The 14668-nt window shown below is 41.3% G+C and overlaps 1 protein-coding gene across 1 annotated transcript; it reads left to right on the top strand.

The window, feature by feature from the left end:
• The first annotated feature begins 4531 nt into the window (after positions 1–4531).
• rps16 (ribosomal protein S16) lies at positions 4532–8729 on the top strand. The gene is made up of 6 exons (XM_080421400.1): positions 4532–4600; positions 4692–4743; positions 5921–6022; positions 7772–7868; positions 7986–8033; positions 8540–8729. The coding sequence occupies exons 2-6, from the start codon at positions 4696–4698 to the stop codon at positions 8683–8685; spliced, it is 441 nt and encodes a 146-aa protein (XP_080277526.1). The 5' UTR covers positions 4532–4600; positions 4692–4695; the 3' UTR covers positions 8686–8729.
• Positions 8730–14668: the final 5939 nt, after the last annotated feature.

The raw sequence follows: 14668 nt of genomic DNA, 5'->3' as shown, positions 1-14668 counted from the left end.
CCTGCGAACCCAGCATCTGTTGCGACGTTCTACTACTGTTGTGCTCTTCAGCTGCTGACACTCTCAGCGAATTGTTGTTTACTCTCCCTGGGTAATGACACCCGACGAGGGCTGAGGCTGCAGTGTGGAAGAAAAGAAAGGGGCGGGTCATGTTAAATGGCATTCTACTCTCTTTTTCCAAGAAGAAACACTGAGGAGTAAAGTTAGCTGTGGTTCTCAAATGTTTTCATGTCAAGGACCCCCACTTTAATATGTATTGCCTATATTTATGTGAAAATATTTTGTGCTAAGGAGGACCCCCGTACAAGATTTTGTGTTGTTAAATTGCTTCAAAAATACTCCAAGATTTTCAAGATCTTTTGAAAATAGCAGATCTACAAGCGCACAACTCATCGCATTGCGACATCTGGAGAGCTTGTAAATCGGTTATTTTCGAATAGCCAATGTATATACTGTAGGTTTAAAGTGGTTAAACTAAACCCCTGGGGTCCGCGGGCCTCACATTGAGAACCGCTGCATGATGTGTCCTTCCACTGTAAAATTGTTCATTTAACTAAATTTAAATCTACAAATGTGTACACTCTCAGGGAAGTTACACATAAGTAAATGTCCATTTAGTTCCATTCGTACACTCTCAGATTTCATTGAACACTTAGGTGTTCATTTGCGTGCGTGCGTGCGTGCGTGCGTGCGTGCGTGCGTGCGTGCGTGCGTATGTGTGTGATAATAAATGTGATAATTAGTGCCTGTGAGAGGCGGTGTGAAGGTGTAGTAGCACAGAGTGGTGGTGATGTAGCACATGTGATGACAAAACGCATCCTGGCCTGGCACCTCAGTGTTTGTGTCATTTGCATCCAGAGGCGTAAACCGAGAGAATGCAGACGCTGGGCGGAGTGTGTATACCCAGCCATAAAGGAATAAACCCTGCACAACCAAATGACATGATTTACACAACTAAAACAGACAAATTCAGACACCCCTGTGTCCCATATTGAATCATCTGCACAATTGACCATTTCATGACACATTTATTGAACTACTGCATATAGTCAATGGTCTTTTAGTGAGTAGAAGCAGGGCCTTTTATTGCTCCGCTTCTGACAAGTGACCAGAGCTGTGTGTATGGCTTTTTATCAAATGGCAATCCATTCAAGTTGACTTTAGTTGCTTACACAGTAATCAGTTATATAATCACGTTAAGGCTTACAATACTGTAGAATACTTATATTGAATCAATATCCAGTTCAAAAACTCATTTTGTGATAGTCTTGTAGTGTTAGTGCACTTGATTCAATCAATAAAAATGCCATTTCTCCTTCAAATATGTTTCAAGATAAAAAAGCTTTCCCCCTAAAGTACAAACAATCTATTTACTCATTTCGTTTTGTTTGCAATATAATAGTGTAATCCAATGAAATTTTATCCGGTACTCACAAATCCTGACACATGGACTTGATTTTTTTTTTAAAGAATTATGAAGAGCAGTTGGGACAGACCATATTTTTTTTACCATACTGCTTTCACTCAGTATTGCAGACTTCTATTCCCGCTGGCCATCTCTGGTGGTGGAAGTGCTGCCGAGGTGAGGTGGTGAGAGGGAGGGTCAAAGAATAAACAGCAGTAAACATCAGTAGCAGTAGGGAGTATGCTTCCCTGCTGTGCTGATTATTGGACTGCTGTAAACAGGCCTGGTCCCATTGGGGTGCCCTGGGTGGAAGCTATACTGCTGGAGAACCACGTGGACCTCCTCGTCCTCTTGATGGTGCCGTGTGTCACCAGGAATGGAAGAAATAACAATAACAAGCAAGAAATTAACACACTGAGAAAAGAGTGCAACAATTAATAATAAAAAAAGACCAGAAAGGGGAATGATTGGTTAAGTAAGACAAGCCTTGAAGTGACCCATAAGTCAAGTAGCAGGAGTCAATCTCCTGATATTGTTCTGGTCTGAGTTCAAAAACAACGATGAGGATGGTGGTCTGTTGCTGGGATTTACTACAAACCCCTGCCTTTATTATAGGGTACTAAAAAAGCAGTATACGGCTGGGAACAATTCCCAGACATGGCAAATTAGTTACAAACTGGTGCCTTGCACAAACGTGATTTGGCTAGGATGAATGAACAATGAAGACTTATGGTCAAATCTACAGTATACTTCTTTGTTCTATGTCTGTGTAGATCACTTTATTATCGATATACACAAGGCAAATTAAATTGGTCTTTTCACAAATCCCTCCTTATTAGTTAAACATACACGATGAAGTGTAGGCCTCAATGTGTATGCATTTCATCAGCGAGGTCTGAGCGCAAGATCCCCCTGGAGCAGTTTGGGGGTTCAGTGCCTTGCTCAAGGACACTGTAATGATGTAATACCAGCCAAGTTCCAGTCACCAGCCCACAACTGGACCCACAAGAACCCTCCTGCTCCTGTTGTTCAAACAGCAACCTTTTGGTTACTGGTCCACTTCTTTACCTCTCTATCCTGCCTCCCCAAAACACCACATCTAACCAAATGACATGTATATAATATAATTTCCCCTCAAGCCAGCATAACGTTCTTAATCACTTATGAAAGGCTAGTAACAATTTATTTTCTACTATCCATTGACCATTGTGTTGTAGCGCTCTCTGCTGGGGAAAAGGATGCACTTCAACAATTTCACTGTTACCACCTGCAAAAAAATGCATTACTTTCAGAATTCAGAATTGCCTGTTCTGATATGTTCCCATTCGTAGGCTATTGCATTGTATCATATGCACAAACAGTTTATAAGAGTTTATTCTTAAAATAAATTGTGGTTAGTTGGAGATTCGCCTACTTGTTAAAAGTGTGAAGCTTCATTGGATAAAAAGTCAAGTGCAAGCCATTCTACAAATGGTTTATTTGACAGATTGCCAATAATTGCAACCAATTAAGGGATATTGTTTTGCGTGCCAATGAGCTGTTTTCATTTTTAATTCTGTGTAATGAATGGTTTTGTTATGCCGTCTCACTACGTTATTTCGTACTCAACCGCCAGATGGCGACAAAATGACTCACGTCACGCTATGTTTTGGCTTCGCTGGTTGATGTACTGCAGGGACAGGGAGTCCCAGTGGTGGAAAAAGTACTCACATGTTTTACTTAAGTAAAAAATGGTAAAATGGTGAATGTTAAAAGTATCAATACTGAATACTGCAATGTAGAAATAGTTTGTAACAGTCCGGTAATCAAAATGTACTGGCAAGAGTAATCCCTCTATATAAAAAAGGAAGCAAACTAGATCCTGGCAACTATAGGCCTGTAACTGTTTCCATCCTTTGTTCCATCTCAAAGGTTATAGAGCGATCAATCCAAGAACAAATCAACAGCTATCTCGGCGAGCGTAAACTGTTTCCAATCGGGCTTCAGAACATCCCACTCCACTGACACATGCCTACTGTATTTGACCGACTACATCAAACGTGAGGTAGACTCGGGCAAATACTGCGGCATGGTCATGCTGGACCTCCAAAAGGGTTTGACACTGTAAACCACTCAATTCTACTTGATAAGCTGAGGGCGATTGGTTTTGATTGCACATCACTAAATTGGATGAGATCTTACTTGGAGGGAAGAGAGCAAGTGGTTGACATCAACGGAACCATGTCCTCATCCCTCCCGGTGAGCTGCGGGGTTCCTCAAGGCAGCATTCTAGGGCCGTTACTGTTCCTACTATACATTAACGACAAGAATGCTGCCTGTAACTGCAAACTGTTCCTGTTCGCTGATGACTCGGCACTCCAGATCTCGGGTGAGGACAAGTTGCAAGTTGAGGAAGCTCTCAGCTAGCCTGGTAAACCCTCCCTCTGGAAATCTCATTTCCATTTGATTCACTCCTGGAATCAAATGGAAATGAGATTTCCGGAGGGAGGGTTTACCAGGCTAGCTCTCAGCTCCGAACTCTCCAAAATCCGTACCTGGCTTACCGATAACAAACTGTCACTACACCTTGGGAAAACTGAATCCATTCCCTCAGTAAGATGAAGGTTAATGACTTCAAAAAACTTGAGTAAAAGTACAAAAGTATTGGTATCAAAATTCGAAAGTACTCATTATGTAGAATGTCCTATTACAAGTTTTCAAATGTATAAAATGTATTTAAAAAAAAATAATTAAATAGCAGCTCTGCAAGCTCACAATGAGCTTGTAGATCTACTAAATTGGCCGAAGTGGTTAATGTATGTTTTGTAATTATAATCAAAATCTACAAAGTAACTAAAGTTTTCAAATAATTATAGTGGAGTAAAGTAATAGATGGAGTAATAGATAGTACTTTTACTGTAAAAGTACGATATTTGCCTCTGAAAAGTCAAAGTAAAAATACTGAAAATTGGAAATACTCCAGTAAAAAAAAAAAAAAAACTCAAAATTGTACTTGAGTACAGTACTTGAGCAAATGTACTTAGTTACTTTACACCACTAAAACCACAATAATAATGAAAAGAGACGATGAATGAAACCATGGAGACGCTGTCGTAAATCTTGCCGTAAAGCCGTCGTCAACTGTCGCAACGGCCCCTGAAGTTCCGCGTGTGCAACCCCGGTCGGCCTCTCCGTACGGCACTCTAGCTGCAGACGGTACGTTTCTCCCCGTGAACCATTAAAACTTTACAAATATAACGTATTTACTGGTCGTTAATGTTGTCACTGCCCGTTTTTGTGTTCACAGAAACATGCCGGCTAAAGGTCCCCTGCAATCTGTCCAGGTCTTTGGACGCAAGGTGGGTAAATATGAAGGATATTCACACATGTGGTCTCGTCTCGCCTGTCCCACGGATAGCTAAGTAACTAGCCAGTGGCTAAGCTAACGTTTCACTCTTCTCTATGGCTGCTGGTACATATTAGTAACTCCTTTTTATAGTTACTACCAATACATCTGTGTCTTTCGTTTATGTTTAGAGACGAGGATTCAATTTGAATGATCCGTTCAAATCCATTCCACTGACTTATAGGATGATATGCTAACTGTGTTCGCCCAGTGCTGGCCTTGCTGTGCGCCGCAGCCGAGTGAACATGGCAGCCACATTGTTTTAATGTATTAACCTACCACTAGTTATATCACCCATACAGTTATACTACAGTGTCTGGTTATGTTTGACCGACTGATACGAGTCTAGAAAGGTGTGATGAAAACCTGTGACCGTGACTGGTAGTGGATATTTTAATCGCGGTGACAGACGTGGGGTTTACATTTAGCCACTTGATGATTGTTAATGTTCCACATCTATTGACATGTTGATCATAGGGTCTTGTAGAAAACGTTAACAGTAATGGGTCACAGAGTGACAAGAGTGAGATTTATTTCTTCATTAAAATGGCAAACGTTTCGGCCATCCAGCCTTCATCAGTGTCACTGACACGTCTTTACATGTCCATTTTAGTGACATCTTCAGCACCTGAGTTGATCTAGAGCCCTATTAAAGCAATTTGTTTGTCTGTGATTCACCCATATAGCTTTGACGACGGTCCCAGGACCGAAACGTTAGCTTTTTTAAATTCACCCCTAACTATGAGCACAGAGCACTTAATGAGCAATTTAAAATAAAGAAATAATATTTTCTTAAGTCTAAGGAGTTTTCCTTAATATGTATGCAGCGAGTCTTTTCCTGCCAGTTTTCCGTTTTAGTGATCTGTAAGAAATGATAAATTAAACTCACTCTTGCCACTCTGTGTGACCCATTACTGTTATAAATGTTGATCTAAGAGGATGTTGCACCAGAGGAGTAAAAGGGGTGCGCATGCCACCATTTTCGGTGGTCACCCCATCACCTTATCACCGCGGTGGTGATAGAGAGAGCTCTCTCTACCACCTAAAAGGTGACAGGGTGACCACCTCATTCGGCAGCATGCAGGGGCCTTCACAGAGCCCGGTGGTAACGAAGTTAATTTGTCTTGTAGAAAACCGCCACTGCAGTTGCTCACTGCAAAAGGGGGAATGGCCTCATCAAGGTGAATGGCAGACCCCTGGAGACTGTTGAGCCTGCTACTCTCCAGTACAAGGTGAGTCTTCGTCAGTAATGTCTGCATGGGTCATAAGGGTTTAGTTGTATTACCTAAGATCAAACTTCACCTACTACACTTAAAAGATAAGCTAAATTGTTACGGGACTGCAATTAAACAAATCAAATGTCACAATGTTATACCTGATACCTGGATATTGACATTTTTGGGATGACTAACAAACGAGAGCGACCCCTCCATTGGATTCAATGTACAGGTGGCGCCATCTTGTGAGGTTTTTACTATAACTTTCAATGGTTTGACATCACGTTCTTTCTACATTGGTGCTTTTAAAGGATATTTTACACAATATTTTGTGAAAGATCTTAAGTGTTGTGATGAACAAACAAGTACAGGTACTCGTTCATTTCACTCGGGTAGAATATACAGTATATAAGGTCAGAAAACCATCACTTTATTTTATTGAAGCCTTCAAGACCAGGAAAATGCAATATCAAATGAGAATGTGTTTATTGGCCATTTATGTTATGAATAATTTGACTTTGTACACTGCTCTTATGAGCTATATTACAATAACAAAAATTCCAGACAATATCTAGTCTCATCACAATCAACATTCAGTGACATTTGAACCGTTTTTAAATGTAGTGAGTCCCCAGGATCCATATCGATTAACAAAATAAAGACAAAGAAGGTGCTAAACTAACACAAATAAGTGTGGTTCATTATGAGCAGCTCAATGTAAGGCTGTAGCACTTATCAACAATTACTAATAGTTTGGCCAGAGGTAGCCCTAGACTGGCTGTGACATTACATAGATTTCATGTGTTCCATATACACAGCCATAGATCACTCCTGTGCCCTCCCGGGTAGCAGTCATCATGGCGGCATTACAATTGTAGCGCTGCGTGTGTGTACTCGACCAATAATTAATTGCTGCGACTGAGGGTCAGCTAGTTTCATATCCATTTAATAAAAATGTATCCATTGTGTTCTGGCAGAAAACGTGTTTAGTAAAATATTTCCACTTTACCACAAGCTTCACACGCTTCTACCCGACGTTGTCCTAAAAATGATTGCAAGACTGAACATAGGAAAACTTCCTTTGGTGAGCACATTCATATGGGACACACAATAGAATTGTATGTTGCAATTGGTGTGGTCTAATTATTCACGCCTGTTGATTGTGTGCCCCATACAGTATGTGCTCGCAGTAGGAAGTTTTAATTCCTGAAACGCCACGTAGGACCAGGCTTCAGCCCGGTGTTGTCCAAACGCAGGACGCATAGTCGCATACCATTCAACCTCACTACTCACCTAGATATTAGTGCTTTAAGACACACTATGTTAATGACCGATGTCTTATGTTGGTACAAAATGCACTCGTCTTCTCGTTTCTTGGCTTACATTGGACTTTCTTTACAGGCCTTTTACTGAACATTCAGAATACTGTTTGGCTTAATTATATCGTTGTGGATCGTTAATTTGGTTACGACTTGAATTAAAAAAACAATCTGTATTTTAAATGAAATGGTGCTGAATGTATGTGCTGATAATAATTCTGTTCAAAAACATTCAGAACAGCAGTACCATAACTACCTTTAAATCCAGGAACCCCTTTTAGTGTAGTTGTTGCTGTATAAAGTAGCAACATACATTTCTGCAATTTATTTCAATAAAGTGTTTTTGAGAAAACTTAGGTCAGGATTTAGAAGGCGTTTTTAGAATCAGCCTCAGGTCTAAATGGGTTAATAAAGTTCACTCATCTGAAACTTTTGTTGTTTTCAGCTTCTGGAGCCAGTCCTGTTGTTGGGCAAGGAGCGTTTTGCTGGCGTTGACATCAGAGTTAGAGTGAAGGGTGGTGGACATGTCGCACAGATCTACGGTGAGCAAAACCATTTCATTTGGTCTTTAATTAATGCACCTCTACTCTATTTTCAACGGATGGATATTGTTTTCATAAGAACCCACTTGCCTCACATATCAATTTTTATTTTTGCAGCCATCCGTCAGGCCATCTCCAAGGCCCTGGTCGCATACTACCAGAAGTGTAAGTATCCTGAGTGGGTTCTGTAGCTGTTGCCACTTGGGCTGTCCTGTCTGATTTTTGTGCTAGCAGATATGATGAAGGAATGGTGTAATGCAGAAAGTAACTGGAGGATTTGTAGAAGAGTACTATTTATCTGATAAATGGTTTGTGTAACAAATATTTTACTCACAAATGTAAGGTCAGATAAGTCTCTTCTATGTTGCCATAGTTTGTTTCTCCTGGTTTGCCATCTAAGTAATTGAGCTTTTTTCCATAATCGTAAGCAAGTCATCCACTTAAAGGATTGTTGGTAATTATTGAATTATGTTTAAAAAATTGAGGGTGTGATGCGTCCCATATCATTGAAGCAATTTATTGAAAGCTGACAGTCGGCATTATAGGAGCACCCAGGAATTCTTTGCCAACAAAGGCTGAATTGAAACTCATTGTAATGTGCACATGGTCTACGGACTCTACCAGAACATGCATAAGGAGTCCATAGATAAAACCTGACCCTCTCCTTCCAGATGTGGATGAGGCTTCCAAGAAGGAGATCAAGGACATCCTGATCCAGTACGACAGGACTCTGCTTGTTGCAGATCCCCGTCGCTGCGAGTCCAAGAAATTCGGTGGACCTGGAGCTCGTGCCCGCTACCAGAAGTCCTACCGTTAAGGACTTCCATTGCTTTTTGTTAATAAATGTGAGGGACTAAGGCATTTCTTTGTATGGAGTCACTTTATTCATAAAATTGCAAAAAGGGCACTTACCTGGAATGTTGTTTATTTGGGACCTCATTAACCCCATCATTTATTTCTGAAAGCAGTTCCAAGATGTGCTGGGATTTATCACATAGTGGCATGTGGCAGCACATTTATTTTAACCATACTAATGGTATGTAATGAAGTGCTGTTTAAAGTTATTTAAATGTTTTTAATTTAGCTTAATCATTGAAAGCATTTTATATGGATTAGTGCCATTGAGTTGCTTTATACAAGACCAGTGCAGTGATATTGCTTTAAACAAATTTACCTTCATATTTACCATAATGTTCATCCTGTATCTGAGCTGGTTGATGATTTCAAGACCCTGTTCAGTGGATGTCAAACTGTCAAGGACCCCCAAATTTATATGCGATTGGTCAAAATAAACATTTAGTCCCAGGGACCCCATAAAATATTATTAGAAAACATTTCAAGGTTCTTTATACGTGTGTGTGTGTGTGTGTGTATAAGGTTAAAATGTACTTTATTAGGCTCCTTGGGCAACATAAGTAAAAATGTTTAGAAAATGGGACATCTACAAGCCCCAATTTTGGGATCTTTTTTTTCTTAAACTACCCAAAATTCAAATCTGATCCTATCAGGTAGGGTTTAAGTTTTGAATTATTGGGCCCAGAAGATGTCTTGTTGTTTCTGGATTATGAGGGGAAGCGGTTCTCCTTTCATGATGTTGAAACCACAGCTCCTCTCAGCTGCAACTTCGATGAGGAAATCTACCCAATCTTTTACCCTCATTCTTGATGCAAATGCTACTCTTCTGATCATAGAGTATTAATGAAAAAAAGAACAACCTTTTGTGTTAAAACACTAGTAGTGCCCCATACGTGTGCAATTTAGTTTTTTAGTTTTTTTTGTTTAACTATTCTCATGCCTGAACAGTATTTGTGCCAAGTGTGGTGTGTATTGGAGCACCGGTGTGCCTGTGGCCCCTTGGAGCCCCTGGTGTGACTATTCTCAAGGCAGACCCCTGAACTATGTTTGTGTCAAGTTTGGTGTGCGTTTGGCTGCTGCGGTTTTTGCTGGTGTAACTATTGCTAAGGTGAGTGACCTCTGCACTGCCGCGTTTGGTGTGTATTGTTCAGCAACAGTGCACTCGGGGGCACCTGACATATGGCCCCTGGGGCCCTCACATGGTCCCTGGTGTGACTATTCTCATAGTAGACCCCTGAACAGTATTTGTGGCAAGTTTGGTGGCGATTGGAGCAACAGTGTGCCTGTGACCACACCTGAATCCATGTACATTAGCACCCTCTAGTGCAAAATGAATTGCATGCCATCCACATTAATCCAAAGTACAGGCAAAGCTATACTTTGTAAATTGAATCAACAATCTGAAGCAAAAGGCTCTAAAAGATTCTATAGTAGCCTGCAATACTTTTTGCTATGCAAACGGCTGTTTCCTTTACCAAATCACAGTAAGTCAGAATCTTGATCACGTGGTGAATTTAACCACGAAGATCATGTGGTTCAGTTCAACATTGAGGAGCTGAGGGACTGCATGGGAATGGGACATACTGTATCGGAAAGAGGATGTGGGGAGACTTTTGGACACCAACAATTCTTGGCCCTACACAAGAAACTTTCATCGCAGCAGCACAGATCTTTGATCTGACCAAAACAAATATTTGATCTGATCAAACCAAGATCCAATAGTTTGTGGGAGAACTGTAGGAGTATGAAAGAAGAACTGTCTTCACTTTCCCATGATCTGCTGTGGTTTTCGCACTTCATGCGATGATGAAATTGGCTCGAAGAGAATGAGAGTCTTGTCTTTCTCCTCCAGGAGCTTTGAGTGGAACACTTCATAAGAATCTCAAGCACAGACCTCCTGCAGTCAGACACCGGGGAAAAGAAAAGTGTCAGCGTCCAGGCAGTGTTACCCTTAAAGGAGGGAAGGGAGAAGGCCATTCCTGGGGCAGAGGAGCGCCGAAGATAGATAGCATCTTGGGAATCTGTATACAGTGCCGTGAGTCATGGCTTGTGTGCGTGGTGTGCTGTGCCTACCTGTGCCTGACATTTACTGCAGGGAGAGTGGTGTTTATAGTGTAGGCATTGGTTGTAAAGGCACCTGGCTTATTTTATTGTCAAAAAAGAGAAGACTCCCTCCCCTCTGCAGGCTGTCCAGTGATGAGCCGATCTGGATGCCTAATGGTTTTCGTTTGCTTTCATTTTCCTCTCCATACTGGTACTGAGTGGACACCTTATTGTTGCTTGGAATTGTAATGTATGTTATATCTAGCCTATTGCACATACAGTACATTGGACTTCTGGATCAACCCTCAGGTCTTTCCACCTCCATGTTTATGTTGTTCACCAGTAAAAGAAAAAAAGAAAAGGAAAAAAAGTGTGTGAGTAAATATATACCCACTGTATATACATATAATTCACACACCTTTTATGTTTAGCAATTAACATTCCCAGAGTCACATGGTTGCTATCTTCTGAAGTGTGAGCATGAATAGACTGAACAGTGAACTTCAAGTGAAGGAGGATGTCCAGTTTGGATCTATTCCCACAATGCTCTTCAAGTAAAGAGAGACTGCTCCAATGTAGGGTCATTATATGAAGGACCCAGCTCAGCCCTTTTTCTTTTATTCTTTTCTCTCTTTCTTTTTTATTTTTAGCTACGACCACACAGCTAATATCAGCCACTCCGTCGGTCCAAACATTCTAATTGCAAAACTAGAGCTGGGGATTTCGTATAACGTTTGTGTTTGTTTCAATTCACAAAATCTCAGTTCGAAGCTGTATTGTGTAAACACGACCCCATGTGCCCTCCTCTTCTGGGATGAGGCCATAGTTTATGCGTGACAAACTGAACAGTTTATCGACCAGGAGATAACTGGAAGGGATGTTCCAGTGCTAAAAGGCTATAAGTGTGCCAAAGACTACAACGCACAGTGTAAAAGCCTCAGTGTTAATTGTACTGTGAGTGCATACAAATGGAACCTTACTTTGTACAGACTTTGCACAGTTAAATTAATACTGAGAATTTTACTGTGCTGTCAAGTAGACAAGAGGAAGCACAGTGTAGGGACCCAAGGCTGGACGATAAGCTTTCATATAGACCCGTGTTTGTGTTAGGGGTGACTGGGCCCCCCCCCTCCCTGTCTGCATAGGAAACATGTTAAGGCTGACGCATCGTCCCTGATTTCCTGTCCTTTTCTGCAAGCCACTGAAAGCATACAATCCTTTTGTGTTCCTAACTGTCAAGCTCATCTTGCATTGTCCAGGCCTGTTAACCATTTGAAGTGAAATACTCTTTCTGTACATTTTACGTACGGTATTTTGTGCATAACATTCACAAAGGTTTTTCGAGGCCAATATCTACATAACATAACTCATTTTGTCTTTTTATAAGATACCCATATTGTTCAACATGAAAGAGGCAGGCAAAGCTTGGATTTTGCAGCGTTCAAAGAAGTGCAGATCTTGAAACCGGGAAGACTCAGTTTAGTCTTCCAGCAAAAGCAATAAATAAAGACCAGCCATATAAGTGCATTTCCTCTCCACAGCCGTGTGGAAACACATCACCTTGAGGCGTGACCTCACGACCTTGTCTTGTCACAGTACCCTGAGCATAAGACAACGCTATGAGATTTACAGAGAAGGAGACTCTGTTTCTGGCTGGCCACATCGTCACATTTGACCATAATAGGTCTTGTGGTGGTTGTCGGTTGACGGTAATTGCCTGAGTAAAAAGAGAAGATTTGCCAAACCCAGAAGGTATGTGAGTGTGTGTGCGTGTGTGCATGCGTGTGTGTTGAGTCGATGGATATGCAACAGTTTTGTTAGGGCTATTGAAGAGTGGTTGCCATAGGAACGAGGGAGGACTGTTTTCAGCTTAAGAAACAGAAAACTGACATCCCTGAGAAGCAAATGTACAGTATATGCCTTTTACTTGCCAAGAGAAATGATTTGAGCAACTGGCCTTACCTTTTATATCCCTGTCTAAGGAGCCATGAATAGGTCCTGTCATGGCCCTCAGGACTCTGTGTTTTCTGGCAAATGTTTAAATGCACAAAATGATCCCAATTTAATATTAGATATACTTAATTTAATATTAGATAAAGTACTTTATTCCAGTGGTTCTCAAACTTTTTCATGTCAAGGAGCCTCAATTTCATATGGATTTGGCTGCGGACTCCCATCTAAAATAAACTTGTGTCAGGCACCCCATAATAGAAGATTTGTGTATTTTTAAAAAAATCCCAAATTTTGCTGATCTACCAGCTCGCGATGCGACACGTGAGCTGGTAGATCAGCTATTTTGGAATAGCTATAAGATAGTGTTAAAGTGGTTGTAGTAGTAGTAGTTCATTTATTTTGGTTATGATTTCTTTTAACATAACAGTTAAACATACAGTACAATAAAGTCAACGAGATCACTTTTTATTTTGTATTTATTTTGCCCACGTTGTTACCATTTAAATCAATTATCTCAGTAGCATAACGAAAATGTAAGAGCAAACAAATTAAGTATCAACGAAGCTTCAAATATTACACTTCAGAACGAACGAAACAAAAGTGGTCAAACAGATGTTGATGCTATATTTACTAAGTTAGCTGGGGACCCCTTCGAACCCCTCCAAGGTGCCACACTTTGAGAACCACTGCTTTATTCATAATGTCAAAAGTGCAGAACATGCATTTTATACTTATAGTATAACTATATACTTCATTGACCTGGGTCCCCCAGTGGTTTATAATTGGTCCCCTAATTTATTCCTCTGAAGTCTCTATAGCCGATTACAAACTCAAACGATGGTACTGTTTGACTCTGATGAAGACTGAAAGGTTTGTTTCTGCCCCTGAACAAAGCAGCTGGGTTACATTGTTCAGAAGTTACCCAGAGACCCTGAATTAAGGGGGTATTTACTCAAATTGGCAAATTTACCCCTTTGACTCTTGCCCTTATTGCCTATTGAACATCATCACTGTGCCATGGCAGCAGTAAATATTGATGTCTGCCGAGTGGATGACAGCTCACAACACTAAAATGGAGCCTGGTATTGAACCCTGGTTTGGACTTGAGCCCTTCCATTAATTTGGCTATTTCAGCACACATTTGCCACATAGCACTGGGCCTTGCAGCTGTCCCTGTGGCCTGTCATCTTCCATCCATGGCCTTGCAGTCGGGCACAGGCTAATGTTTAGGTGAGTCAACTCAGCGGGTTAAATTGTCTAGCCTGCCTCTGATCCCAGTGCTCTCTAGACACTAGGCATTAGCTTCCAGGAAGAACAGGGACAATTGATGCATTACCTCTCCACCCTTTTATGTGCGCGTGCTTTTATGTGTCCATGCATGCTTGCTTGCATGCACGCATGTGTGTGTGTGCGTGCGTGCGTGTGTGTGTTTGCAACTGTGCATGCCCATACGGTTGGATGGCATGCACAGCCACATCTATGAGGGAATGTGTGCATGTGTTTTGAGCTTTATAGAAGATTGGAGAGCATTCAGAGCATGGATTCAAAGTGAAAAGGATGTTATGGTTCAGGTGATGTAATCATCAACAGGGACTTCTTTTTGATTAGATTGGGGTGTGTAATCCCAATCTGTTTTGCTCACACAGAACAGAACCTCTCAAAAATGTGTGTGTGTGTGTGTGTGTGTGTGTGTGTGTGCGTGTGTGTGTGTGTGTGTGTGTGTGTGTGTGTGTGTGTGTGTGTGTGTGTGTGTGTGTGTGTGTGTGTGTGTGTGTGTGTGTGTGTGTGTGTGTGTGTGTGTGTGTGTGTGTGTGTGTGTGTGTGTGTGTGTGTGTGTGTGTGTGTGTGTGTGTCCAGTAGTCACTCTCTGTTGCAAGCTCCCAGTCCCAAGGGTAGCGGCAGGGACAGGGCTGAGGAGCAGCTGAGCTCTGATGGGAAAGTGGGCCAGC

This window comes from Gymnoscopelus braueri, assembly GCF_963280865.1.
Source record: "Gymnoscopelus braueri genome assembly, chromosome: 23".
Taxonomy (NCBI): domain Eukaryota; kingdom Metazoa; phylum Chordata; class Actinopteri; order Myctophiformes; family Myctophidae; genus Gymnoscopelus; species Gymnoscopelus braueri.
This window is presented reverse-complemented; position numbering and strand designations above follow the sequence as displayed.